General features: G+C 32.1%; 1 protein-coding gene across 3 annotated transcripts in view; it reads right to left on the reverse strand.

Moving 5' to 3' along the window:
• LOC135128356 (heterogeneous nuclear ribonucleoprotein C) overlaps positions 1–26,287 on the reverse strand; it is a 673,355-nt gene that overhangs the window by 431,488 nt on the left and 215,580 nt on the right. For 2 of the 3 annotated variants that reach the window (XM_064055266.1, XM_064055267.1), the window contains one exon: positions 4,519–4,599. In XM_064055266.1, the coding sequence (XP_063911336.1) occupies positions 4,519–4,580 (62 nt within the window). In that variant the 5' untranslated portion in view covers positions 4,581–4,599. Of the gene's footprint in view, positions 1–4,518; positions 4,600–26,287 lie in introns of those variants that run through there. The other variant, XM_064055268.1, reaches the window with a different exon arrangement.

Raw genomic sequence — 26,287 nt, forward strand, 5'->3', positions numbered from 1 at the left:
ACTTTTTTTATCTCTAATAAGTAAAAAGATATTGAAGACAACGCGCTTAATGACTCACCCTGTATAATAATAATTGCAATATAATTTTTAAATTGTTTCGATTTTTGAATTATTAGATTTTAAAAGTTTTATTTATCCGATTTTTCAAATTTTCTACTTTTAATTTTTGAATTTTTCGATATTTAATCTTTCAGTGTTATAGTTTGTCGATTTTACTTTTTTTGGGTTTTCCAATTTCTCAATTCGATTCGTTTTTTCTTCTTTCCAAATTTTTGGATTTTTAAGTTTCTCGATTTTTTGCTTTTCAATGTTCCAATTTTTCGTTTCTTCAGCTCTTCGGTTTGCAATTTTTCGATGTTCCACTTTTTCAATTTTTGAAATTTCTCATTTTTTCAGCTTTTATGTATTTCACTATTTTCCAATTATTTAGTTTCTCGATTTTTAATCTTCAGACTTTTCAATTTTTCGTTTTTTCATCTTTTCGAATCAAGAAAATGGAAAATTTGCAAAACTGTAAAACTGAAAATTCAAAAATGAAAAAACGAAAAATCTAAAAATTAAAAATCAAGGACTTGAAAAATTGAAGAAATGAAAAATTGAAAAATCGAAAGTTTAAATTGGGAAATCAAAAAAGTATAAAATCGAAAAAACGAAATATATTAAAATCAAAATATTGAAATCGGAAAATCGAGAAATCCAAAAATTGTAAAACTGAAAAATTTTAAAATGGGAAAATCGAGGAATTGAAAAATTTTAAATTTATCGAATCTCCATTTTATTCCGATTTCGTTGTTTTTCAATTTTTATGTTTTTAGTTTTTCAACTTTTCGAATCAAAAATATGGAAAAATTACAAAATTGTAAAATTGAAAATTTAAAAATGAAAAACGAAAACGTTTAAAATGAAATCTTTGAAAAATGTAAAAACTAAACATCAAAGACTTGAAAAATTGAAGAAATGAAAATTTGAAAAATCGAATGATTAAAAATTGGGAAACTTAAAAATCGAAAAAACGAAATATATTAAAATCAAAATATTGAATACAAAAGAAATTGGAAAATCGAGAAATCCAAAAGTGACAAAATTGAAAAATTTAAAAATTGGAAAATCGAGGAATCGAAAAATTTTGAGTATATCGAATTTCGATGTTTTTCCGATTTCGTAGTTTTTCAATTTTTATGTTTTCAGTTTTCCAACTTTTCGAATTAAAAAAATAATGGAAAAATTACAAAACTGTAAAATTGAAGATCCAAAAATGAAAAACGAAAACGTTTAAAATGAAAACTTTGAAAAATCTAAAAATTAAACATCAAAGACTTGAAAAATTGAAGAAATGAAAATTTGAAAAATCGAATGATTAAAAATTGGGAAACTTAAAAATCGAAAAAACGAAATATATTAAAATCAAAATATTGAATATAAAAGAAATTGGAAAATCGAGAAACCCAAAAATGGCAAAATTGAAAAATTTAAAAATTGGAAAATCGAGGAATCGAAAAATTTTGAGTATATCGAATTTCGATGTTTTTCCAATTTCGTAGTTTTTCAATTTTTATGTTTTCAGTTTTCCAACTTTTCGAATTAAAAAAAAAATGGAAAAATTACAAAACTGTAAAATTGAAGGTTCAAAAATTAAAACACGAAAAAGTAGGAAATGAAAACTATATCTAAATCTAAAAATTAAAAATCAAGAACTTGAAAAATTGAAGAAATGAAAAATGGAAAAATCGAAATATCTACATTAAAATCAAAATATTGAAAGTCAAAAATATCGGAAAATCGGATAATTAAGAACTCCAAAAAGTGCAAGATTGCAAAATTTTAAAATTGTATAAACGAGGAATTGAAAAACCCCAGATTGAAAATTTCAAAAATTGAATTAACGAAATACTATAAAATCGAAAGAACAACAAACAAAACATCAAATGAACGAAATGAAAAAACAAAAAATTGTGATATAAAATCCAGGAAATGAAACTTAAGAAAATCGGGAAAATGAAAAATCAAAATTAAGAACTTGAAAAATTGAAAAAACGAAAAATTGAAAAACCGAAAAATTAAAAATTGAGAAACTGAAAAATCGGAAAGTGAATAACTCTAATATGGACAAATTGCAAAATGCAAAGTTGCAAAGCAAAAAATTGCAGAAATGAAAAATTTTGAGTTTATCGAATTTTAATTTTTTCCTATTTCGTAGTTTTTCGATTTTTAATTTTTCGATTTTTCAGCTTTTCGAATCAAAAAAATGGAAACATTGCAAAACTGTAAAATTCAAAAGTCAACAATGGAAAAACGAAAAAGTTGAAATGAAAACTTTGAAAAATCTAAAAAGTAAAAATCAAGAACTTGAAAAATTGAAACATCGAAATACCTATATAAAATCAAAATATTGAAAATTTAAAAAATCGGAAAATCGGATAATTAAGAAATCCAAAAAGTGCAAGATTGCAAAATTTTAAAATTGTATAAACGAGGAATTGAAAAATCCCAGACTGAAAATTAAAAAAATTCAAGTAACGAAATACTATAAAATCGACAGAACAACAAACAAAACATCAAATAAACGAAATGAAAAGCCAAAAAATATCAATCCAGGAAATGAAAATTAAAAAAATCGGGAAAATAAAAAATAAAAATTAAGAACTTGAAAAAGTGAATAAACGAAAAATTTTGAGTTTATCGAATTTTCATTTTTTCCTATTTCGTAATTTTTCGATTTTTCAGCTTTTTGAATCAAAAAAATGTAAAAATTGCAAAACTGTAAAGTCAAAAATGGAAAAACCAAAAAGTTTAAATGAAAACTTTGAAAAATCTAAAAATTAAAAATCAAGAACTTGAAAAATTGACAAAATGAGAAATTGAAACATCGAAAGATTAAAAATTGAGGAATTTAAAAATCGAAAATGTGCAGAATCGATGAAACGAAATACCTACATATTAAAATCAAAATATTGAAAATAAAAAAAATCGGAAAGTCGGATAAATGAGAGATCCAAAAATTGCAAAATTGAAAAATGTAAGAATTGGATAAAAAAGGAATTGAAGAATCTAAGATTGAAAATTTGAAAAATTGAGTTAACGAAATACTATAAAATTGAAAGAAGCATTGAAAAAAATAAATTAAATAAATGAACAAAAAATTGTCATATAAAATCCAGAAAATGCAAAATAAAAATTAAAAATTTGAAAAAGTGACGAAATAGAAAAATCCGAAAATGAAAAAATTGCAAATCGACAAGTTGAAGAAACGAAAAATTCAATAATTTAGAAGTCGGGAAATTAAAAAAAATAAAAATTAAAGTTGGAAAAACGAAAAATTGTGATAGAAAAATTATAAAATCGAAGAAAAAGGAAAACCGAGATATTGTAAATTTAATTTTTTTATGCTAGACCTTATAAGTTAAAATAAAGATACATATGTATGTAACATTAAAGTAAATGTAACGAAGCGTGTTTGCTACAAGATAATTTTTCTATTTTAATTTAATTTTTTGCATCTCTCTGTATAAATAATTCTAAAATCTGTTCATAAACCATAATTATACAGTCATAATATTCGACGACGTCATCGTCTTGTTGCTGGGGATGTTTATCCAAATTTATCTACACTCATAAAATTTGACAACAATTGATCCAGCAATTTCGGAGATTATGTATCTAATAAGAATTCGGACAGACGGCAGACAGACAGACAGACGGATAGACTTAAGCTCAAAAACTAAAAAACTAACGTGTTAGATGGGAAGTAAGTTATTATTCAACCGCATTAAAACATTTTTTCCAAAGTGCACAGAAAAATTTTTGTTGTATTTTAGACGGATGAAATACCGGCACACACGAAAATCACAATAAATCAAACGCCTGAATTATCGAAAACATCAAAAGGCGATAAATTTTCCAATTTATTTACATCGTTCTAAATTTAAGTGTTCATTTTATTTTAACTCTTGTATAGCAATTTCTTGTAATAAGAAATTACGGGACGACCTGGCGTCTACGCAGACAATAAAGTTTCAACAAAATATTTATTAAAATATCTTTGCTTTATAAAGTAACATAAAACCGTATTTTCATTCACGAAAAAAGTATGCTTTCAGACAGCTCGTAATAAAATATAAAAGTTTATTTTAATAATAGTACTCAGACATTTTATGCCATTATTTTAGTCACAGTATGCACGAACAATTTCATTCATATCGCAGAAACGTGTGTAGGTCTCGCTGAAACATTTGTAGAAACGTTCCTCAAAAATATTGCACCCAAATCTAAATAAAATAAATTATTCCACATCCGACAGTTCGTTTGAAAGGAAAAACAGCTGCTTGAAACCAATACTCCCAGTTATTTTTTATATAAAATTCCCACTCATCCAAGCTACACCGACTCGTGCAAACAAACATTAATCCAAAAAAAATTCCCCATAATTCACTTCGGATCCGACTGCGTTTATAATTAAAAAGAAAAAATGATCTCAACATTGTCGAACCTGAATTATTCAACGAAATACAAACGACTTACTTTTGAGTAGCCTTAATCTTTTGCGCAGAGCCTGTTGTTTTGTTAAGTTCCAGAATATCCATCCATGAGATTTACACGAATCTGTAAAGGAAAAAATGCAATTAAATTTTATTGGAACGAGCACAATGAAATCAACATCAAAGCGTTCTGCCGTTGAAAAGAAAAAAGCTCGGTCCTCGCAAGATCGATATCGAAATGAATTTTGACTTAACAGCCGAGCGCTCGGAGTTACAGATGCTTGCTTATAATCAGCGATTTGGCGTCGCACCAAATATTTAGCGCTCCTCTAGGTCGAATTTCTCTTAATTGACAGTTTTTCAGCGGTGACGCGCGTTTCGGGATTATTAAAAAAACATTTTAACACCGGCATGTTGTTGTTGATGCAAAATAATGATCCAATGACGAGGTGGAATGTAATTATGTAGTTTTCGGATAACGAACTGTCAGAGCTGTGAGCTTTTAACGAAGAGTGGATGAGTATGTTGGAGAGAGAACGTCAACTCGCGACGTGGGGGAATTAGTATATTAAAGTTATATAGCGTGGTCATCACACACAATTTTTTAATTTTGAAATGCTATCTGCTACTGCGAGTTCGATCAGACCAACGCCATCGTTAATACAGTGTCTGTTAATAAAAAAATGCTAAAAAAATTAAAAGAGAATGTTCGGTCTGCACCAATTTTAACACGATTTTATTGATATATCATCAATAGCCGTCAAAAATTACGTAAAATTTGGCCTAGAACATGTTTTTTTCATAAAAATTTTAATACAGGTGCAGCAATTTAGAAAAAAATGGTCGATGGTTACTTCGACAGAACTTCAAGAAATCCCGCTTCTCTGAAAAATTATTCAAAATTTTGTTTTTCGATAACCTTTATATACTTAGTAAAAACTAGTGGTGTAAATGACACCTGGAACCCCGTGCGCAAATCCCAAGGGGGTGCCGTTCGCAGACATATGGACAATATGAAATATATTTTAACCAATAACTAACGGAAAAGAGTACATTATTATCAGTGTACATGCTTAAGTTTGATTATTTATGTTTATAAATCGAAAAAATGTCACATAGAAATTTGTTTATGTTACGTTTTCACTCGTATTTTGACTTGTTTGAACATCACTCAGAGGAAGTTAGTTGCGAACTGTTTCATTATTAAAAATGTATTGCACGGTACTGCGCATGTGTGAAACCCATAAACTTACTAATTAATAGATACACCACAGTTTGATTCGAACGAGTTTTGTCTCCTCAAAGGAGAGGACAAAAATGATTAATTAACCCACAATGGAACAAAATATTTTGAATATGATTATTATTAATCTCTTAGTTGATCATAATTAAATAAAGACGTGGATATTCTCACATTTTCTAGAAAATGAGGTTTTTAATTTGATCAATAAAATTGCACATAGACACAACTAACGAGATAAAATGTCCTTCAGGATTAGGTAATATCAATCTGAAGTGTTTATTTATGTTGATATTATGAAAGAATGTTTTTTTTACTTGAATGAGTTTGTCTTTTCAAAACAGAGAACTAAAATTATCAATTAAACCACAACCGAACAAAATATGAATGGAATGATAAATCACATGTACAGACTCATCATATTTTGTACATTTTAGATAGGATTTATTTGGCAAACTTTTGAGCTGACGTGATCAATTTTTTGAAGGGAATAAGTAAATATATTTTGATTAAAAATGTATCATTTTTATCATTACTGTGAACCATCTACAAGATTTCAAAGCATTCGATTTAGTAGATTCCAAATTAAATTGCAAATTGTTGTTTCAAAATTTAGATTTTTTTCCAAAAATCTGGACGTTTCGGGTAAAAATTCAACTCGGAGTCATAAACTATATATGTAGGATTATTTTATACATTTTAAAAGCCATTTGCTATGTACAATTTTGTAGTGACGTCATTACATTGGTGGTGGTCCAGCAGTTTCGGAGATTACGTGTGTAATAAAAATAGATACAGTCAGGCAGACGGACGGAAACGGGAGACTACTTTTTTCGTACAGTAGGGGTCATGAAACGTCGAAAAAACATAAAAGTGGCAATTCGTCCAATAGACTCGATTGCTCTGCTTTCTTAGCTAATGCTCGGGAAGTAAAAAGAATACAAACGAAAACAGAAAAATAAGAACTATCATTAGTTGTGTGTTGATAGAAAAATTAAATAAAAGTTAATAACAATTGTAAAAATAACACATTCACGGTTAACCAGAACTCATTGAAATTGGAAAAGTATGGAAAAAATGAAAACTATAACGGGCACAAGTTTTTTTGCTAATTTTGTTCAAGATGTTTGCATTTTTCTGAAAGAATGAAATTTGAAAATTCACAGGTCCACCGTTTTTAAAGATGGAGTCTTGCGAACGAATTTCTTGAATCTGGAAAGGCGAAAATGTGGAAAATCGTCTCCTTTTCGGAAATAAGTCGATTCTGTATATCGCAAGTACGTCGTGGCGATCAGAATCGTCAAAACAAGTCGAAATATACTTGGACAAAAATAAGATTTCTAAGTAGCTAAAATTTGATAGATTTCTTGGTGTTTGGGGCTTGTCGGGTGTCGGAAACGCTAGAAAAGGCAGACAAAAGCTTGAAAAGTACTTAACATTTCTTAAATTTTTTAACGAATTTCTTGAATCTATAATTCTGTACATCGCAAATGCGTTATGACAATCAGAATCAAGTCTAGGCGAAGAGACCACTTTCACATCACGGGGTTGGCGCCTTTTACAGGAGCGGTTGCTCGGGCGCCAACCCTCTCTCCGAAAAGGGGACACTTGGGGGTAGTCTAGCTGGAAAAATGGATCTCCAGTGGTGTCTTGAACGACTGTTGCAGCAATAATCCTCTAGTTAACTTAAAACTATTATTTCTTTGCTTTTATTTCTTGGCATGCTACAATGCTAAATAAGAAAACTATCGGATTAAAAAGCAAATTTCGGCAAACGCCGTCCTGTGATAGACAGATACAGCAAAATGATCAGGGGATGTCATCAATTTGTTGATGAGGATGTTTAGACAAATTTTGGTTAGCGCTTTTCCATCTACACGATATTTCTAATAAACATTATAAAATTTGACAGTAATCGATTTGGTAGTTAAAATAAAAATCGACACGGATTATAGACAGACGGAATGCCAAAGTTACTTTTTCAAACTCTTCGCATTACGAAACGTCGAGAAACCATGACAGTAGACATTCGTCCGATGGACTCTAATACAATACCTCCTTAGTTCGAGAAATAAAAATTGAACAATGTTTAGACTTGTTTATGCAGTATGACTAATTTATAAATTGTCAGTTTTTGCTAATTATTCAAATGTGACACACTGCATTTTATATTTTCAAACTTGTATCTCAGATTGCAAAGGCTTGCCTAGGTTAAGCTCAACAGTGGTAAAAAATTGGTCAAAGGTTATTTCGACAGGACTTTTCTTGCTCCTGAAGTACAACCCAACAAATCTCGTATTAAAGCTAAATGACGTCGCACAAATATGTTTTGACATCCTATAATTTTTTTTTGTTTGTCTACGACATACAACTTTTTTTTAATGACACTCTATATATTTTTACTTTCCGAACGTAAGCGAAGGAAGTACAATATAACCTCTATAATCCGAACCCACGATTATCCGAACATCCAGTAATCCGAACAGAGGCTAATTGAAGTTGATATCTCTTTAATCCGAACAAAAAAAATGATGCAAGATCTTCTTTCTGTACGTGTTTTATTGAATTTTGTGAAATTTTTAAAAATTGTGATTGAGATTTCAATGCACTGAATTAATGAACTAATTGTGGAAAAAAGGTTGAAATTTATGGAAGAAATGAGGCCGGAAGTGACTTTTGCGCCCCGAAATCTACAAGAAAAAGTACTTCGTTAAATTTTAAAAATCGTCGAAAATGGGTCAACATTTGCCACTACTTGCTAAATAACCTACTCTCTAAGAAAATAAAAGGCGGATGGGGAAGGCTAGTATTTACCAAAATATGACTCATTTTGACAAATGACCTACTCTTCTAAGAAAAGGTAATAGCCCCGCCCACCCACCCTTTATTTTCTTAGAAGAGTCATCTGCCACAATCAGTCTTGTTTTAGCAAATACTAGCCCCGCCCACCCACCCACCCTTATTTTTTTGAGGAAATGTCATTTGCAAAAATCAGTCTCATACTTGCCAAGATAAGACTGATTTTGACAGATGACCTATTCTTTATTTTCTTGGAAGAGTAGGTTATTGGCCAAAATGAGTCTTATTTTGGCAAATACTAGCCCCACCCACCTGCCCTTTGTTTTCTTAGAGAGTAGAGATTTTTCAGCTTTCGAACTTTTCAATTTCTCGCTTTTTAAATTTAAAATTTTTTGATCTATCTTTCAGTTATTGATTTCTCTGGGCAACTGAAAAAAACTTTCGACTTTTTAATGTTATAATTTTGGCAGTTTTCCTATTTCTCAATTGTTTGATTTTTAAAAACATCGAAAATGTTTTTTTTTTTTTATTTTCCTTTTTGATTTTTTGTCACCGGGGTTTTGGAAGCTAGTAAAAAGTAATTTTGATTAGCAATCTGCCATGTTTACCGTAACTTTAAAACATCTGAAAATTTTGTTTCTAATTTTCAATTTTTCGATTTTTTGATTTTCAAAATTTCGGTTCGAATAAATTTGTTCTTTTAGTTAAGAAATCGAAAAATGACATCGTGAAAATGAAAAATTTTAACTTGAGAAATTGAAAAATTAAAATCAAAATATTTCAAAATTGTAAAGTTGAAACTCGAAATATCAAAATATTGGAATTAAAAACTGCAAAATTTTCAAACAAATTATCAAATGAAATATTTAAAAGTTGAAAAAGTTAAAACCTAAAAAAAAATAATTTCGAATTCGATTTTATAAGATTTGTTTCTTTTTTCAATTGTTCGATATTTCAGTTTTTGATTTTCCAATTATAGAGTTGTACAATTTTCCGATTTCTCATTTATCCGATTTTTCAATTTGTAATTTTTTTTATTTTTAGCAAGTACTGCCCCACCTACGCAGCCTTTATTTACTTAGAAGAATAAGTCATCTGCCAAAATTAGTATTATTTTGACAAGTAGTAGCCCACCGCCCACCCTCCCTTATTTTCTTCAAGAATTTGTCATTTGCCAAAATCAGTGTCATCTTGACAAGTACTAGTCCATGGCCACCCACCCTTATTTTCTTAGAGGATCCTGTCATTTGCAAAAATCAGCCTCATACTTGCCAAGATAAGACTGATTGTGGCAGATGACCTATTCTTTATTTTCTTAGAAGAGTAGATTATTGGCCAAAATGAGTCTTATTTTGGCAAATACTAGCCCCACCCACCCGCCCCATTGTTTTCTTGCAGTGTAGATCATTTGCCGAAATCAGTCTTATCGTAGCGAGTACTACTAGATTTTTCAGTTTTTCGATTTTTCAACTTTCGAATTTTTCAATTTCTCGCTTTGTAAATTTTCAATTTTTTTGTCTATCTTTCGATTTTTGATTTCTCTGGACAATTGAAACAAACTTCCGATTTTTTAATTTTACAATTTTGGCAGTTTATTATTTGATTTTTAAAAATATCTAGAATGTTTTTTTTTTATTTTCGATTTTTGATTTTTTGTCACCGGGGTTTTCGAAGGGAATAAAAAGTAATTGTGATCAGCAATCTGCCATGTTTACCGTAACTTTAAAACATCTGAAAATTTTGTTTCTAATTTTCAATTTTTGGATTTTTCGGTTTTTCAAAATTTCGGTTCGAATAAATTTGTTCTTTTATTTAACAAACCGAAAAATGGCAAATCGTGAAAATGAAAAATTTTAACTTGAGAAATTGAAAAATTATAACACTAATTATAAAACTGCAAAATTGTCACACAAGTTATCAAATGAAATATTTAAAAGTTGAAAAATCTAAAAACAAAAAAAAAATGAAAACTGGAATTTCGAATTCGATTTTATAAGATTTGTTTTTTTTTTCAATTCGATATTTCAGTACTGTCCCTCCCACGCAGTCTTTATTTCCTTGGAAGAATAAGTCATCTGTACTAGCCCCCCGCCCACCCTCTCTTATTTTCTTACAAGAGTAGGTCATCTACCAAAATCAGTCTTATCTTGACAAGTATTAGGCACGTCCACCCACCTGTAAAATTCCATTTTTGAAATAGTTGTCTAAAAATTCTGAAAAAATTCAGAAAATATAGCATGTTTATGATAACGGAGCAATATTTTCGGAAAATTCGGTATGAAGTTCGAATTTTTTGAAATTTAAAAAAATTGCGATATTTTAATGGACGATCCTGACGAACGCTTCAAGTTATAGAAGTAATGAAGCCATAAGTGACTTCTGCGGCCTAAAATCTACATGTCGAGAATGGGTCGAAATTTCCATAAGGGAGGTAATACGAATACATAATGGGAAATTTCATTTTTGAAAAAATGATCTAAAAATTCTGATTAAATTCAGGGAATGTATCGGTTATCCATTGTTGGTTAAGAATACTTTATTTCTGTTTAATAAAATTTAAAAAAGCGTATGAAGTCGTTATTCAAATCCCTTTCAGTTTCTTGGGAAATTCGCTGATCCGAACAAATCCCTAATCCGAACACACCTTTCCCCAATTAATTCAGATTATCGAGGTTATACTGTAATGTAATAGAGTATGTCGATCCACTCTATACTTTTAAATACGTTTTCTCGACCTTTCATGACCACTATAGTACGCAAAAATAGGTCTCCCGTTTCAGTCTGCTTGTCTGTAAATGCGTCTGTCTGTCCGTTTGTCTGCCGTCCCCTGTCGTAACCAAAATCATCTCCACGAATAATGTGATAACGTCATTTCAAAATTGTACATAGTGAATTGATTTTAAACTGTATAAAATGTCATAGCCTTACACATATATTTTATGACGCCGTGTTGTATTTTTACACAAAACGCCCAGTTTTTTGGAAAAAAATCACAATTATAAAACATTTTGCAATTTTATTTTGAATCTGGAAAGTCGAATGCTTTGAAATCTTGCAGATGTTTTGAAGTTATGATAAATATGATAAATTTTTAATCAAAACATTATAGTTATTTATGTATTAAGGGCATAATCAGGGAGATTGTGGCACGAGGGAATGTTTAAAGCCCGACGAAGGAGGGCTTTTAATTCCCCGAGTGCCACAATCGACAATTATGCACGTGGTACATACAACGTTTTATTCTATTTTAGTTTCTAAACTATTTTTAACGAAATATTGAGTATTTTCGGCAAGACTGTGTTATTGTGCCGATGCGAATTTTAATACATAGCTGGCTATTATTTTGATGTTGTTATGGATACCACGTTGATTATTTGATAATTCGTTTTTCAAAATGGAAATTAAAGAAGCGGAAAACCTTTATTCAAACGAAAGTTTAGAAGAATTTGAAGTCGGTCAGGTAACGATTTGATAAAATATTATTTTCCCAACTTAAGAAAAACGTTGAATACCGAAGCGTGTTTGAATAATTAATTGATTAGTGTAAATGAACAATCAATTGTTGCTTAGCAATTTTTGACAGATTTGTGCTAAAAAGACCAATTTAAGCCCGCATTTGGGTGCTTATAAATAAGATTATGGTTCTAAAATAGAATAAAATATATTAAATCAGTTCATTTTCCCAGAAAATCTTGGGAATACAATACTGTTATTTTTAGTATTACACTGCACCAATGCATGTACTCGAAAATATGTTTCATTGTACCTCAGGAGCGAGGAAGGTTTGTCGAAACAAATTTCGACCAATTTTTTTCAGATTATTATAGACCTCTTTTTTCTGAATTCATTAATGTATCATACAATAATCATCCATACCCCGCCACTGTCTGATTCGAGCGCATTATGTTACGAAAACACACTTATCTATATTTGATCTGGAGTGACCATGATAGGAGACGGATTAACAATTGATCCACAAATACGAATGCATTGATAAAGGTAGAGGCTACTCCTGTGTTCATGAATTTACCTACCCATTTGAGAATGTTTCGATCATCATTATTTCAGCAAAGACATGTCTGTCAATTCCGACACGTACAGTGTAATACTAATAATAAAATACTGAAATGTCCTGTTCTTGAGATTTGATCAATAAAAAAATATAACACATAATAGCAATAATACCATAAAAATAAATTAATTTGTGAAAATTAAGGATGTTTCGGGGAAAATCTGAAAACCAATTCGTAAACAACAAGTACAGGTATTTCTAATACACAAACAAATTTTACAACAATTGGTTCATTAGTTTCGGAGAATATCTGTCTAATAAAAGTCGACACAGACGGAGAGGCAGACAGACGGGCGGGAACGGGAAATAATTTTTTCCTAATGTAAGCGTCATGAAACGTCGAGAAAACAGGAAACCACTCTTCCAACTTTGATGTCTTTGTCAAACAAAAAAAAAATTTGTCTAGAGTTCCTGATCTCTATGTTTAAATATGGGAAGTTGAAAATGTCGAATATAATCATTTTTTCCGTTACAATTTTCTCCATTTTCAAAAAATAAACTAAATCTGCAAAAATATACTAAAGTGTTGCATTTGAAAAAACACAAAATACATTTATGTTATTTTAAACTTTAACCCAAAATCAAAGCAAGAAGAGAGATCTGGAAACAGCTGACAGTCGACGAAGTAATTGAAAAGACAGTAAAAAACCCAGAACGTCGAAAAGTAATTATGCAGAAGTTCCAACTAATACCAAAACAATAAAAAACATTAAACATACAACTAAACAATCTGAAGTACAAGAACTATGAACAATTTAGTTAAAAAAGTGTTCAACAAACAATGATAAAAAAATTCAAGCATAAAAATAACAAGATGTAAGCCTGCAGTGCTAAGTTTTTCATGACTGAATATTATAAATAAAAACAACAGTTTGTGTGTACGTAATTTTAAAAATTTTGATTTTTTTATGAATAGTTGCTAAATCAGATTTAGCCATGAAAGCACAATTTCAATCAAGATTTTTTAGTATATTTTTTGATTTATTTTGAAGTGAAATCAATATTTCGTCAAAAAATTACTCTTTTTAACGGATAATACAAAAAGAAGGTAACGCTACAAGTTAAGTTTATTAAAAAAAATTAGTCTGTTGTTAGAATATGAACTTGAAACTCATCGTAAATTAATACATTACAGAGCCACAATTAAAAAAACTATTACTCCTGAGAGCAAAATTACGTCACGTAGGAAGCCGGTTTTTAAAATCAAACAGTTTTACAACGCTTTGCTTTTAAGGCCGACACACCGGAGTCGGTGTTACATGTTATTCACAATTTAATAACAGAAAAGTTAATTCCAAATTTATTGTCACCTAAAGGGACAATCCATAAATCATAATTCAATAAGCCTTTCAACACGACTCGAGTTGTCCTGGACCATCATTTAAATTTTAAAACAGGAAGTTATACATGCAGGTTTACGTGGACCATTTCCATCTATAATTAATCTATAACTTATTCATCAACGAACCCACAATAGACGCTGTGATTACGTGTGCTAGACGTGTTCATTAAAGGCCAAATTAGACTGTACTTAGTCGAGAGCGCAAAAAGACAAATCGATAGAAAGGCATCGACGAGTGTCCATTTTCAATAAATATTTAATGCAAATGTGTTAAAAGCGTTGCAGTGTTACTTAAATATGATGTTCACTGCTTGTCAAATGACGTCATTTCTGACATTTGCTGTATAAATAAATCAGCAACAAGCAAACGGATTGACGGAAACGGGAAGTCCGTACTTTTATGCTCGACTGGCCATTGCAATACATCCCTTAGCTCTAAAGACGTAAATTGTAGCGACTTCCGGACTCAGCTTAAGTAATAAATTAGGATGAATACCTTAAAAAAATGTGTTTAATGGCTAGCATTTTCAACTAGTATACGTGTAATTCGAACTTCTATTTTCCGATCTCCTGAAAAATAAATAGTAATGGAGCAGACCCTCTTTGTTCGTTGAAAAAGGCAGCATTGTCTCTGCGCCGAGTTTGAGCGCGCTCAAACAAAGCTGAAATATATCAACTACATAAATTTCTTCTCCAACTTCCAACTTCATTACAAACCGAAGTTGTTCGGCAATTTTCCGCTATAAAGGCATTATAAGCTATAACAAAGGGCAATAAAAGTGCGGTTAGGGCTTCAGATCAGCACAAAGACTGATGCTAGTGCCATGGCAAGTTTCAAACTTTCATCGATGCACTTTGAGCATCTTCAAACTAGTTTCAGGTCTTATGCAAAGAGGAAGATCGCGGTTTCGGCGGTTGCTCGAAAAAATATAACAATAGCCGCCATTATTCCCCGGAGGATTTAATGCCGGCATTGTACCGAAAATTGTGTACACAATAGAGGGCCCATTCATAGCGTTAAGTTTTAAATTTCTCTGTATTTATACTTTATTTCGGAGCCAGGTTAGTCGACGAGTCTTTAATAGAGAATCCTGGAAATTTCGTGCGCTGCGAAATCCCTTTGTAATTTTTCAGCGTTTATGCTGAAATGCTGGAAACGGCGGTGGTTATGAGGTCAGGATTTTGCTGCATTTTTAACAGTTCGTGAAAAATCAACAACGTTTCCGGTTTGTTCCGGCGCCATTCGTGAAATTCAAATGATTAGCTTTGCACAGCCGATAAAATATTGCTCGATATTTTATCTTACTGAATTATTTATTCCGCTTGGAAATTGACGGTTTAAATCGAGTGCATCGACAAAATGCAAATAATACGAACAATATAAATAATGGCGATGTTTTGATAAAAAATATTATTTTCTGTCGTAACAAGTGGGACGCTTTCACACAGCGCCAAATGAAAAATAAATCCGTAGATATTTATATTGCAAACAGGAAATATTTATTTTTAATTTAATTACTATACGTATGAAATGATGCAAACAAATTTCGTTTTATGATGCGGTCTGATTTCAAACCACTGTACAGTTCAACAGTGCTTAAGGAGATTCGCTAGACAAGGTATAATAGTTGTTATAATGTAGTTTTATTTAGATTACTTTCTGAAGCTGATTGACGCTTAATTGGTAGCTAAACCATCACAGAGTTGCTGCTCGCCAGAAAGTGCATAATTCCCGCACTTAATTTCCAGCTTCAGCTGCATAAATCCCCCAGACACATAAGTTTCGGTCTCATTTAGTCATCACCGTCTCAATCCGTCCAGGGAATTATAATACCGCCATATTATTTCACTTGTCTGTATTAGTCTCATTTCAAAGCCTACTTCTCCGACATCCCACGAATGACAAGACGGCACCGTTCTATTCCCCCGTCTCCCGTCTCTCTCACTCTTTGAATTCGGCACGAATTTAACTTATGACAATGACAGTTCACTAAGCAGATACCGACTGAATTCAATGTTTTGTTTGTGGCCTGCTTGTATGTATTGTTTTCCAAAGCGGGGAGCTTTCGATGTTGTGTATATTTACATAAATGTAATTTAGCTCGCAGCAGTCCTGGATTAGATATGCCGTTTTGTTTTAAATGTTCACGTTATGACTTTGGCGAAATTACGGGGACAGGCAATTATCGTAATGTCTCGGTATAATTCATGAATGGGTATGATCTGGTCGGCTTAAAACTCTTGTTGTTGAGTTTTCAATGGAAGCTCTTGCAGGAGTCTTCGCAGAGACTATTATATTTATTAAATGGATGCCTCAGCTTTCAAGCACTTTTATTATGGCTTTGTTTCGGATTTCACAGATGTACCGGGAGAAGGAGAGGGTGAGGCATCAAAGGGGAGTGTAGGAGGTTACTTCCAATCAAAACTTTACACTTTGAATTTATATATTTTCCAAGAGTGTTTTTTTTTTCACATAAAAATGTTCTGTAATGTTTAAGTTTAAGAATACTGAATCATTAAAATATAAAGTATAAAATCTTTTGATGTACATAAATTTAACATTCGCATGATGTTAAAAAATGCTCAGCTTTTAAATAACATGAATATTTCTCATGTATTCAGGTAAATGTAATTGAAATCATAATAAATTCTACTTTATTATTATCTGTCTCATCAATAGATGAAGATATAACAATGCGCCTGCCTATATTTAATTATAATAAAATAATTATTATCATAACTAGCTGACCCCGTGAACTTCGTTTCACCTACAACTTAATTTTGAATCTGCAAACCGAATGCTTTGAAATCTTGCAGATGTTTTAAACATCTGATAAGCATAATAAATTTTTATTCAAAATAATACTTACTTCCTCCAAAAAATTGATGACGTCAGCCCAAAATTTTGCCAAATGAATCCTTTTTAAAATATCCAAAATAGGATGAGACTATACTTGTGATTTATCATTCCATTCATATTTTTTAGTTTTGCTTATAGGGGGTGTCTCAAAAAAAATTAATCACTGAGTCAGTTTATTTTATTGATTGAATCAAGAATTGCAAAACTAAATTTTTAGATTTATTGCAGACGTTTTGAAGTTACTGTTTGACATGGTACGTTTTTAATTAAAATATATCTGTTTATCAAGCCCAAAAACTTGATGACGTCATCTCAAGATTTTTCCGAATAAATCCTATCTATCATCAGTATATTTTCGTAAATTTATCATTGCATTCATATTTTTTAGATTTGCTTTTACAGTGACAAAAAAATGTATGGATCAGTCAATTTATTTTAGAAAATAACTCAAGAGTTGCAGAAATGACATAATTAATATAATTTATAATGTATAAATATGATCACTATTAATTTGTGATAATTAAACCGAAAACCATTTTCCTAAGAACACGAGGTTAGCAAAAACAAATTAGTTTGTTTAAACATTGTTAAATTAACCCCGAACATGTACAATTTCTGAGCGAAAATATGAAAAATAATTTTTGCAATCTCATCGTGACGTACGATGACGTCAATGTCACCTGAGCTACTTGTATGAAGGTCACGTGTTTCGGTCCTTTGTGTTCAGTTGTAATTTCTGTTTGATGGCGGCAAGATCGTCGCTTCATTTCGGCGTAAAAGTGGAGCGTTTTAGCGAATTTCTAGTTTATTATTAATACATATTACGGAAAATATGTTGTGTTAGTGCTGTGAACACGAACGAAAATGGATATTTTTCCGAAAAGGACCGAAAACAGGGTAAGTACGACTTCAGTTTTAATTTATCGGATTCCGTGATTCGTTTGGTCGACAATGTTTACATTTTGGATAAATTTTCGAAACGATTGAAGTTGGTGGGTCAAAGCTATACATTTTCGCGATATAATTAAATAAAATTTAAACATAATTAATACAATTCATAATGTTCAAATATGATAACTATCAATATATGATAATTAAACCGAAATCCGTTTTCCTAAGAACACGAGGTTAGTAAAAACAAATTAGTTTGTTTAAACGTTGTTAAATTAACCCCGAAAATGTACATTTTCTGATCTAAAATATGAAAAATAATTTTTGCAATCTCATCGTGACGTACGATGATGTCACTGTCACGTGAGCTACCTGATAAAAGGCCACATTTTCGATCCTTTCTGTTCAGTTTTGATTCCAGTCTGGTAGCAGCAACATTGGAGCTTCGTTTTGGGTTAAAAGTAGCACGTGTTCGCGAATTTCTAATTTATTGTTAATAAATATTAGCTAAAATGTTTTGTGTTAAGTGCTGTGAACACGAAGGAAAGTGGATATTTTTCCAAAAATGCCCGATTTTTTTTTTAAATATGTTGTTAATAACATGCATTCAGGACTGATAAAGTACGCCTTTAGAATATACAAAGTACTGCGTTCATAATTTACAAAATACCGTATTCATCATTTTTAAAGTACGGCGTCCAAATTTACAAAATACGGTGTCCTTCACCCATGCTATCAAACCTTAGTCCTCTCTTTTAATGGCAAGACGCACTCCAGACCTCCTCGTATTGTTTGGTTCTTGCTGGGCAACAGCAATGAGCGAGCAAAGTCATCGCTCTTTGGTGGCAAACGTGGAGAAATTTGAATATTGTAACTTTTGTAATTGAAGCATTTTGTACTGTATATTGTATGTGTTAGTAACTTAACTTGGGTCTTGCCAATTTAGCTCCAGTGGTGCAAATGCTTTGTTTTCACGGTGCATTTGCTTGGGTTTTAATTTTGCAACAGTGCATTCTTTGGTTCCGAGACTGAATTCTCCATGTCGTCAGACGCTTTGGCCTGGGGGGGTTCTCTGGGCCCTTAGACGCTGGGTCATCATCCTAAAAGGATGAGGTTCATCATCCCAAAGGGATGAGGTCAGTCGGCCCTGTATCTATGCGGCTGCGTTCTCCCTTGGGCGTGTGAGCGCTGCGACCTATAGATTTCGTTTCGAGTTCCATCGGTGTGCTTGCTTGGGTTTTCATTTTGCAACAACGCATCCTTTGGTTCCAGGTCTGAATTCTCCATGTCGTCAGGAGCTCTTGGTCTGGGGGGGTTCTGTTGGCCCTTAGACGCTGGGTCGCATCATCCTATAAGGATGAGGTCAGTCGGCCTTGGATTTATGCGGCTGCATTCCTGCCTTGGGCGAACGAGCACTGCGACCAATAGATTTCGTTCCAGTTCCATCGGTGTGCTTGCTTGGGTTTTCATTTTGCAACATTCTCAATTTTTGGTGCAATTTCTTCCGGTGGTGTATTGGCTACTAACTTTGCATTTGTATTGTATCTGAATTGTATCTGTATCTGTAGTGTATTCTGTATTGCAGTTAGATTGTAGGTACCTGTATTGTATTTCCATTGTATTGTACCGTATAACGTTCTATCCCTCATTAACAAATCCTAGCCCTCTCCTTTCCTAGCGAGATCTGCTCCAGACCTTCCCGTGGTTCTTGCTGAGCATCAACTATCGAGGACAGAAAATTCAAATTCAAAACCAGCAAAGTTTCACAAACATCTTGAAAATCGCTCGTTGGTGGCCAACGTGGAGCAAAAGAGACTTTTGTAACTCAACTAACTTTGTTAACTTTGTATTCTTAAGGAAACAAAAATATATTACATTTAATTTATTATTTATAAGGACAAATAGTCATTTGCCACACCAATGCTCATTTTTAAATTAAATGCTCACAAAACGCGTAGATGTTCAATTTGTGTCCGGGGAGATACAATGTTTGCAAGTAGGTACTTCATACTTCGAATATGAGTATCTACTCAGTTTTATTCATACCACCCAATGTCTCGCTTCAATGTTTGACTATTATGTTGATTATGAGCACAACGCTGATCAACTTCCGAATTACCCACGAAATAAATCATTGCGATTTGCACCTGAGGTAGTTCGGCGCACATTTGATTGACTTCGTGGACGTATGTCAGCTTGTCGTCTTCTCGGCATAAAACGACACAGAATTATTTTCACCGTCACAATCAAATCTGTAAATTTTGTCTTGAGAATTTAAAAATATTGAAAATTTCAAATTAAATCCTCGAATAACGGTAAAGTTTGAGGTTTTGTCGAAACCAACAAAGTGAATATACGTAAATAGAATGGCAGATCAAAATTAATAAGAAACTTTCGCAATGCGTAACTAAATTCACTTTAACGAACACTCTTTTTAAAATAAACGACGTTTCTTGTTACGAAAAAACAAACAACGACTTGAAATGCAATAATACTTTTCACAATCGCACGGAAGAAATAGTTTTGTATGACACGTCAGTTAGGCGACAGGTCCGTCAGAAACGCCAACTATTCAAATTCATTCGAAGTGGCGATTCCCATGCAAAATTTTTATTTTTTTTTTATTTTTTAGCCGTCTCATTTTTTATAAATTTTCTTACATATAAACCTTGTTCTGACGATAAGGAACAGGTAAAAAAAAGAATCGTCCAATTCGGTGCACTCGTTCTTAAGTTATGGGCGTACATACATTTCGGCGATTCATTTTTATTAATATAGATAACAGCTGGCTAAAAATTTTTATTCAGCCCATGCTGTGCCATTGCAGCTTAAATAAGGAAATTAGTCCTCTCCTCTGTTTTGAAGAGACAAAATCAATCAAATTGCATTTACTTTTAACGCAGATGCTTGTTATCGCAACGTGCTAATTGTCGAAATCTTTCAAAATATAAACGTAACATATCTTTTGTTTCTTTAATTCTTTGTCTCATTTTAAAAGATAACTTTTATATTGGTTGCTTTATTTTTTAGGAAAAATCGATCTTTCTATTTATGAAAAAATGTACCTAGTGTTTCATAAAAAATAATAAAGTTGACCTCATTTCCGATTCCACCAGAAGTGATAATAAAAATGCGAGGTTACCAGGTCGTTAAATTGGTTGTATCAAATAAAAGGAACAGGGTGTACAGTCGAAGTTAAGCATGTACTGAGAAATTAAGGTTACATCTTTCCTGTTCCTGCGAAAGTTTTACTTACGCCACTTTATTTTACGCTATAGAGGTGGCCACAAAAAAAGACAAAAATAAATATTATAATTTTTTAAAGAAGTGGGATTTGTGGACTATTCTTCAAAGGCCAGGCAACTTCTGTCGAAATAGCCTTCGACCAACTGTTTTAACAATGCAACTACAAAAAATTGTCGTAAAAGCAATTAGATCAAAATTTAATATACAGGGTGTTTATAAAAAATTAAAATGTAACAACTTTAATTTTTTGTTCTATTTCTCTTATTCGTATTCCATTTGCAAAAAGTTGAGTTATAGCGTGTATAGTTGAAAATAATTTCAGTGTATCGCCCCAAAATATTTGTACTACTTTGATCCTCGACTTTTTATATATTTATAATAATTAATAAGACATCGAGAAGCGCGAGTATAGTGACTCACCCTGTACATAATTTTCACAACATGTAAAATCTGCTACGTTATTCTTTCTTTGTACAAATCACAACCCAATTTTTTTAAGTAAATATTATCGACATCGTAAAACCTACAGGGAAACTATAAAGATATTTAAAAGAAAAATTCAAGACGAAAAGTGCATTTACATTTTTTTGCCAAAATATGGATGCCTAGGGGTAAACAAACCTCAAGGTGGATTCATAAATCATAAGTATAGGAGTATATTATTTTTTCTCCATTATTTTTCTACTGTTATAGTTCGAGCTGTACTAGTAAAGTGTTTAAAATTTAAAATGGAAGAATATTATATTAAGAAAAAAAGGGTAAAATATAAGCCCCGCCCACCCACCCTGTCTCAGTTGTGATGATTTTTTTTATTCGCCGTGAGCCGGGGGGCGGAGCTTAATTTCAAAATCCTCCTTTCTCTACATAAAATTGCCATGTGAAATGTGCTTTTAAGTATTCTGCTGTTCAAATAAAACTATATATATTAAAGAAAACAGCCAAAAGATTACGCACGTGTCGATCTCAATTGTGATGAACTTTTCATTCGTTGTTAGACAAAGGGGCGGAGCGTAATTGCAAAATATATATTTCTCTACAAAAATTTACCATTTTGAATGTCCCTTTTAAAAGGTTTGTATTTTGCGAACATTTTGATCCTAGGAGAAAAACTGAAGAAGGAAAAAAAGTGGAAGAGTTATGAAATTTAAATAAAGTTCCAAGTAAAAAAAATTGTTGATGGGGATGATTAGAAAAATTTTAATTGGCGTTTTACCATCTACACGATACTCCTAACTTATGTATACAATTTGCCAACAAACGGTCCAGTGATTTTGAAGAATAAAAATCTACACAAGCAGACATACAGACAGAAACGGGGACCTATTTTTTCGTACTCTAGACATAATGAAGCGTCCAGAAACCTATTACGGCTTACCCTCGAGAAGTAAAAATAGAACACTAAAATACCTTAATTTGAAACTTGAACCAAAAGAAATCCCACAGAAATAACAAACTTTATAAAACCATGATTGTTTCTTTATTATTTTGTTTTCTGTTTGTCATTCCAAGCTGTACTAGGTAAGTATTGTAACATCAACGGCTATTTCATGTTTTCTTGAAGCTTCACACTTCCTAGAAAAGAAAAAGTAGGACGTCCGTTTCCTTTGTCATTCGTTTGTCCGTTTACTGTCCTCAGTTTAAAATTTTGATCAGCCAATTGTGTTTATTTATCCTTATTTTTAACCTTACACATATTTATCACCCCAAAAAAATTAACCAATAAATCACACTTCTTTGAAAAATTATAAAATATAAATAATAGCTGTAACAGTGTAAAAAAAGAATGGACCATGAAGGAATCGAACTTGCGACTCTTTTCGCATTGCAAGTCCAAGGTGGGCAACTTCAACTTATAAAATAAGTTTCTTATACAGTTTAGATTTTTTGTGAAAATTTTAACGTCAAGGGGAAAAACTCAAGGTGGATTCATAAACGTCAATTGGGGGAGTATATTATTAGAATTGGGCTGCTAATTGATTAACGATAACAAGGAGAGCACATAGAACCTAATATAGTAAAAAATTTCTTGTAAGCCTCATGCTCATTATATATTCACCTATTGTTAGATAGACTAAAGCTGAACCATGTAAGCCAATCAAAACACTATCCCTAGGGGAAATACATAATAAGTAACCATAGTACAAATGCAATTAATTCTACAAATTTCTCTTATAACGTGTGATTTTTAAATTTCTGCCCTAGTTGGTCATAACGCGTACGCGTCTAGCCCATTTGTTCCCCAAATCAATGCAAACAAAACTACCAAAACCACCACTTTGCTCAACCGAGACCACGTCTGACCCCAACCCCATACACCACCATCCAACTACGAATTTGTCGCCAGATAAAGAACGATAAGGAGTTCTGCTCTCGGCAACCCGATTCGTACTGAAACCGAAACCTTGTACAACGTCTGAACCATTTTAAAAGCGTCCTTATAAATCAGCGAGGTAAAACACATTTCAATGTTTGGACATTTAAGACCAGAGGAGCTTTAAAGTTCAGAAAAGTACCGACACAGCAGCAATGGAATATTAGTATCACAACTATAAAACTATATACTGTGAATGCAACACGTTACGCACACCCGTGACATTAAAAATTTTATCGGTATGCAAGATTTTTTTTCCTTAATAAAAGAAAAGTTCTGTGCGTTTGCGAAGCTCGTGATCCTGTGCTAACGCGGTAAATAGGCTTCTAATCTATTAGGAATTATTTATAATTCTAATTTATTTGTGTAGCAGTTTCGCACAAGCCGCTGTATGGTAATTGTATTTCACTAACAAAGAGATTTGTTGATTGTGCTACTACTATATCGTAACATAAACAACATATTTAGTGTAGGAGTTGTATGCAAATGCTCGATCTAGTGGGAGTTATGTGAGTCCCACTTAATTAAATGAAGTTCAAACAGGATCGACGTTAAAAAATAACTTGATAATGACAAAATTTTCGCCAGTTTTCCCTCGAAAACCTAACCACACTTTTCAATTAAAGCAATATATCCTGAACAGCAATTACGACTCCATTACGCCCAAACTCGTAAACATCTAAAATCGCAAATTAAAGGATTTCAAGACCCGAGCGGTACATTTGAATCCTTTGCGAACTTTTGCCTCGCGTGAGAAAAGCGGATTGTTTCGCCCCCATTCCGGGCATTTGTTTATCGTCAACACCCGCCCCCTATCCGTGGCCCGTAACAAAGGCATCGACACTGTTTATCTCAACACTGTGTCAATATTGTTGAGGACGTTCGTGAAAGACACTGCCTGCTTTAATTTGGCCCGCCGATGCTGATGGTGGTGTACGAAAATGTCAATTGCTGTTGACGCTCAAAGGGGAACCACCCGAATTTCCAGGACAGATTTATCGGTCTAAGCGAACAAAGACGATTTGTTTACTGTTGGCAATTAGTACGCATCGTTATGAGGACTGTTTAATTACGACTGATGAATGGATATGTAGAGGCTTTGAGGAATTAAGTGCGACATGCACCTTCTACGACGGGGTTTTAATTTCAAAAAAATACAGACGATGGGGTTTCTTGAGGTTTCAGGACTCAAGGCTGCTCATTTATTTTGTTTTATTTTTGTAAAACCCAGTGGACCCATTTTAAGTATATAATAATAATCCTAAGCTCCTTCAGTTATTTTACTGAAGTTTTACTCCAGGTGCATAAACATAGCTTTTTCAACAAAACAAAGTAAGAGTACACTGGTTTCTGATTGTTCTTTAAAATTTTCCACGAAGTTGTAATGCCGGCATGCACTTAGTTGGTAAACAGAGGAGATTGTTTTTGATTTTATTAAAAAGGATGCAAACAAGATCAGCGCCGCTGAACAAACTTGCATTAAAAACAATAGCGAAAGATGTACCAACAAAGACGCAACAAAAATTTTAACAAACATATCGATCGGTTTATTTTTTGTTAGACTCACTGGACCTCCTCTACCATTTCTTATTCCTTTGCAACTGTACTTGCTGTATAAAGCTCTTGTTCGGTTATAACCTATAAAATCAATTATTTGGAATATGTTTGTGTTTACGTTTCATATAACAGAATATTCTTAAATTTATTTATTTATTTATTTACGAAGCAACTTTTCAGTTGTTTCAACTTGTTGGAAGGAAAATACGGTGTACAAGAGCATGGATTCTGAGTAAAATAAATCAAGAACATCGTACGTTGTACTCGCTTTTGTTTTCTTAAATCACTGCAGCTCATAAAACAGAAAATAACGAAAACAAAACCACAGTTCACCCATCTAAACTTCATATTTGTTATGTTTTCACTAAAATCTGGGCAATTTCTGACCCCTAGAGTACGAAAAAATAACTTTTATAAAATAACATACCTAGTTTTGTAGTAGTGGTTTAAGAATCCGCCTTGAGTTTTACCCTAGCCATCCAAATTTCGCAAAAACATCAAGAATGTATGAAAAATTGAATCAGATTCAATTCATTGAGATGATTTTTGGTGATATTTATTCTAATATACATACAAAATTTAACAACAATTGGTCCAGCAAGTTTGGAGATAATTGTCTAAAAAAATGGATACAGACACCAGTCAGACAGACAGACAGACAGACAGACAGACGGACGGAAATGGGAGAGAAAATTGTTTCTTAAATTTTCCGAGTATTATTTCTACAAAAAAAAAATGGATATATCATTAACCACAAAAAGCCCGTGTTCAATTTCCAGCAAAATTCATTAATAAGATTTTAAAATGACGTCATCAAGTTTTTGCAAGGGATAAATTTTGATTACCGATAAAATTAAGCGTTTGCGAATTTTATTCTGGAAACACGTGAACTGTAGCATGAAAAAACTAAAAGAGAACAAAAGAACAATAGAAGATGAAAAAAAAACACACTTTCATCATTACAAGAATAATAAAACAATAAAAGATCAAACTTGAACAAATTTTAAAAATAAAACGTCCGAAAAACCAGACAGATCAAAGACGATTTTAAAAATGACAATAAAAAATATAAAATAAATTAAACACATTGGAGAAAAATTAAAACAAGGGAAGAAAGAAAGGAAAGTACAGTACAACAAATAGAGGTTTTTTCCAAAATTATAAAATTTAATTTTGCGAAATTTTATTTTTTATGATAACGCCGATAAGTTATTAAATGTAGACAATACCGGTCACAGTGTAAGAAAAAAAATTGTTCATGAGGCAACGTTTGAAACAACCGAGACAACACGATATAGAATTTAGATTTTTTGCGAAAATCTGAATACCTAGGGTAAAAAATGAAGGCCGATTCATGAACCACACGTACAAGAGGAAGTTAATTTGTAAAACTTAAATGCGATTTGCTATGAAAAAAATTAAGTTGACGTCATC

Source organism: Zophobas morio, unplaced genomic scaffold (assembly GCF_036711695.1).
Source record: "Zophobas morio isolate AGI-343-1 ecotype UQ-CSIRO unplaced genomic scaffold, CSIRO_AGI_Zmor_V1 ptg000012l, whole genome shotgun sequence".
Taxonomy (NCBI): Eukaryota; Metazoa; Arthropoda; class Insecta; order Coleoptera; family Tenebrionidae; genus Zophobas; species Zophobas morio.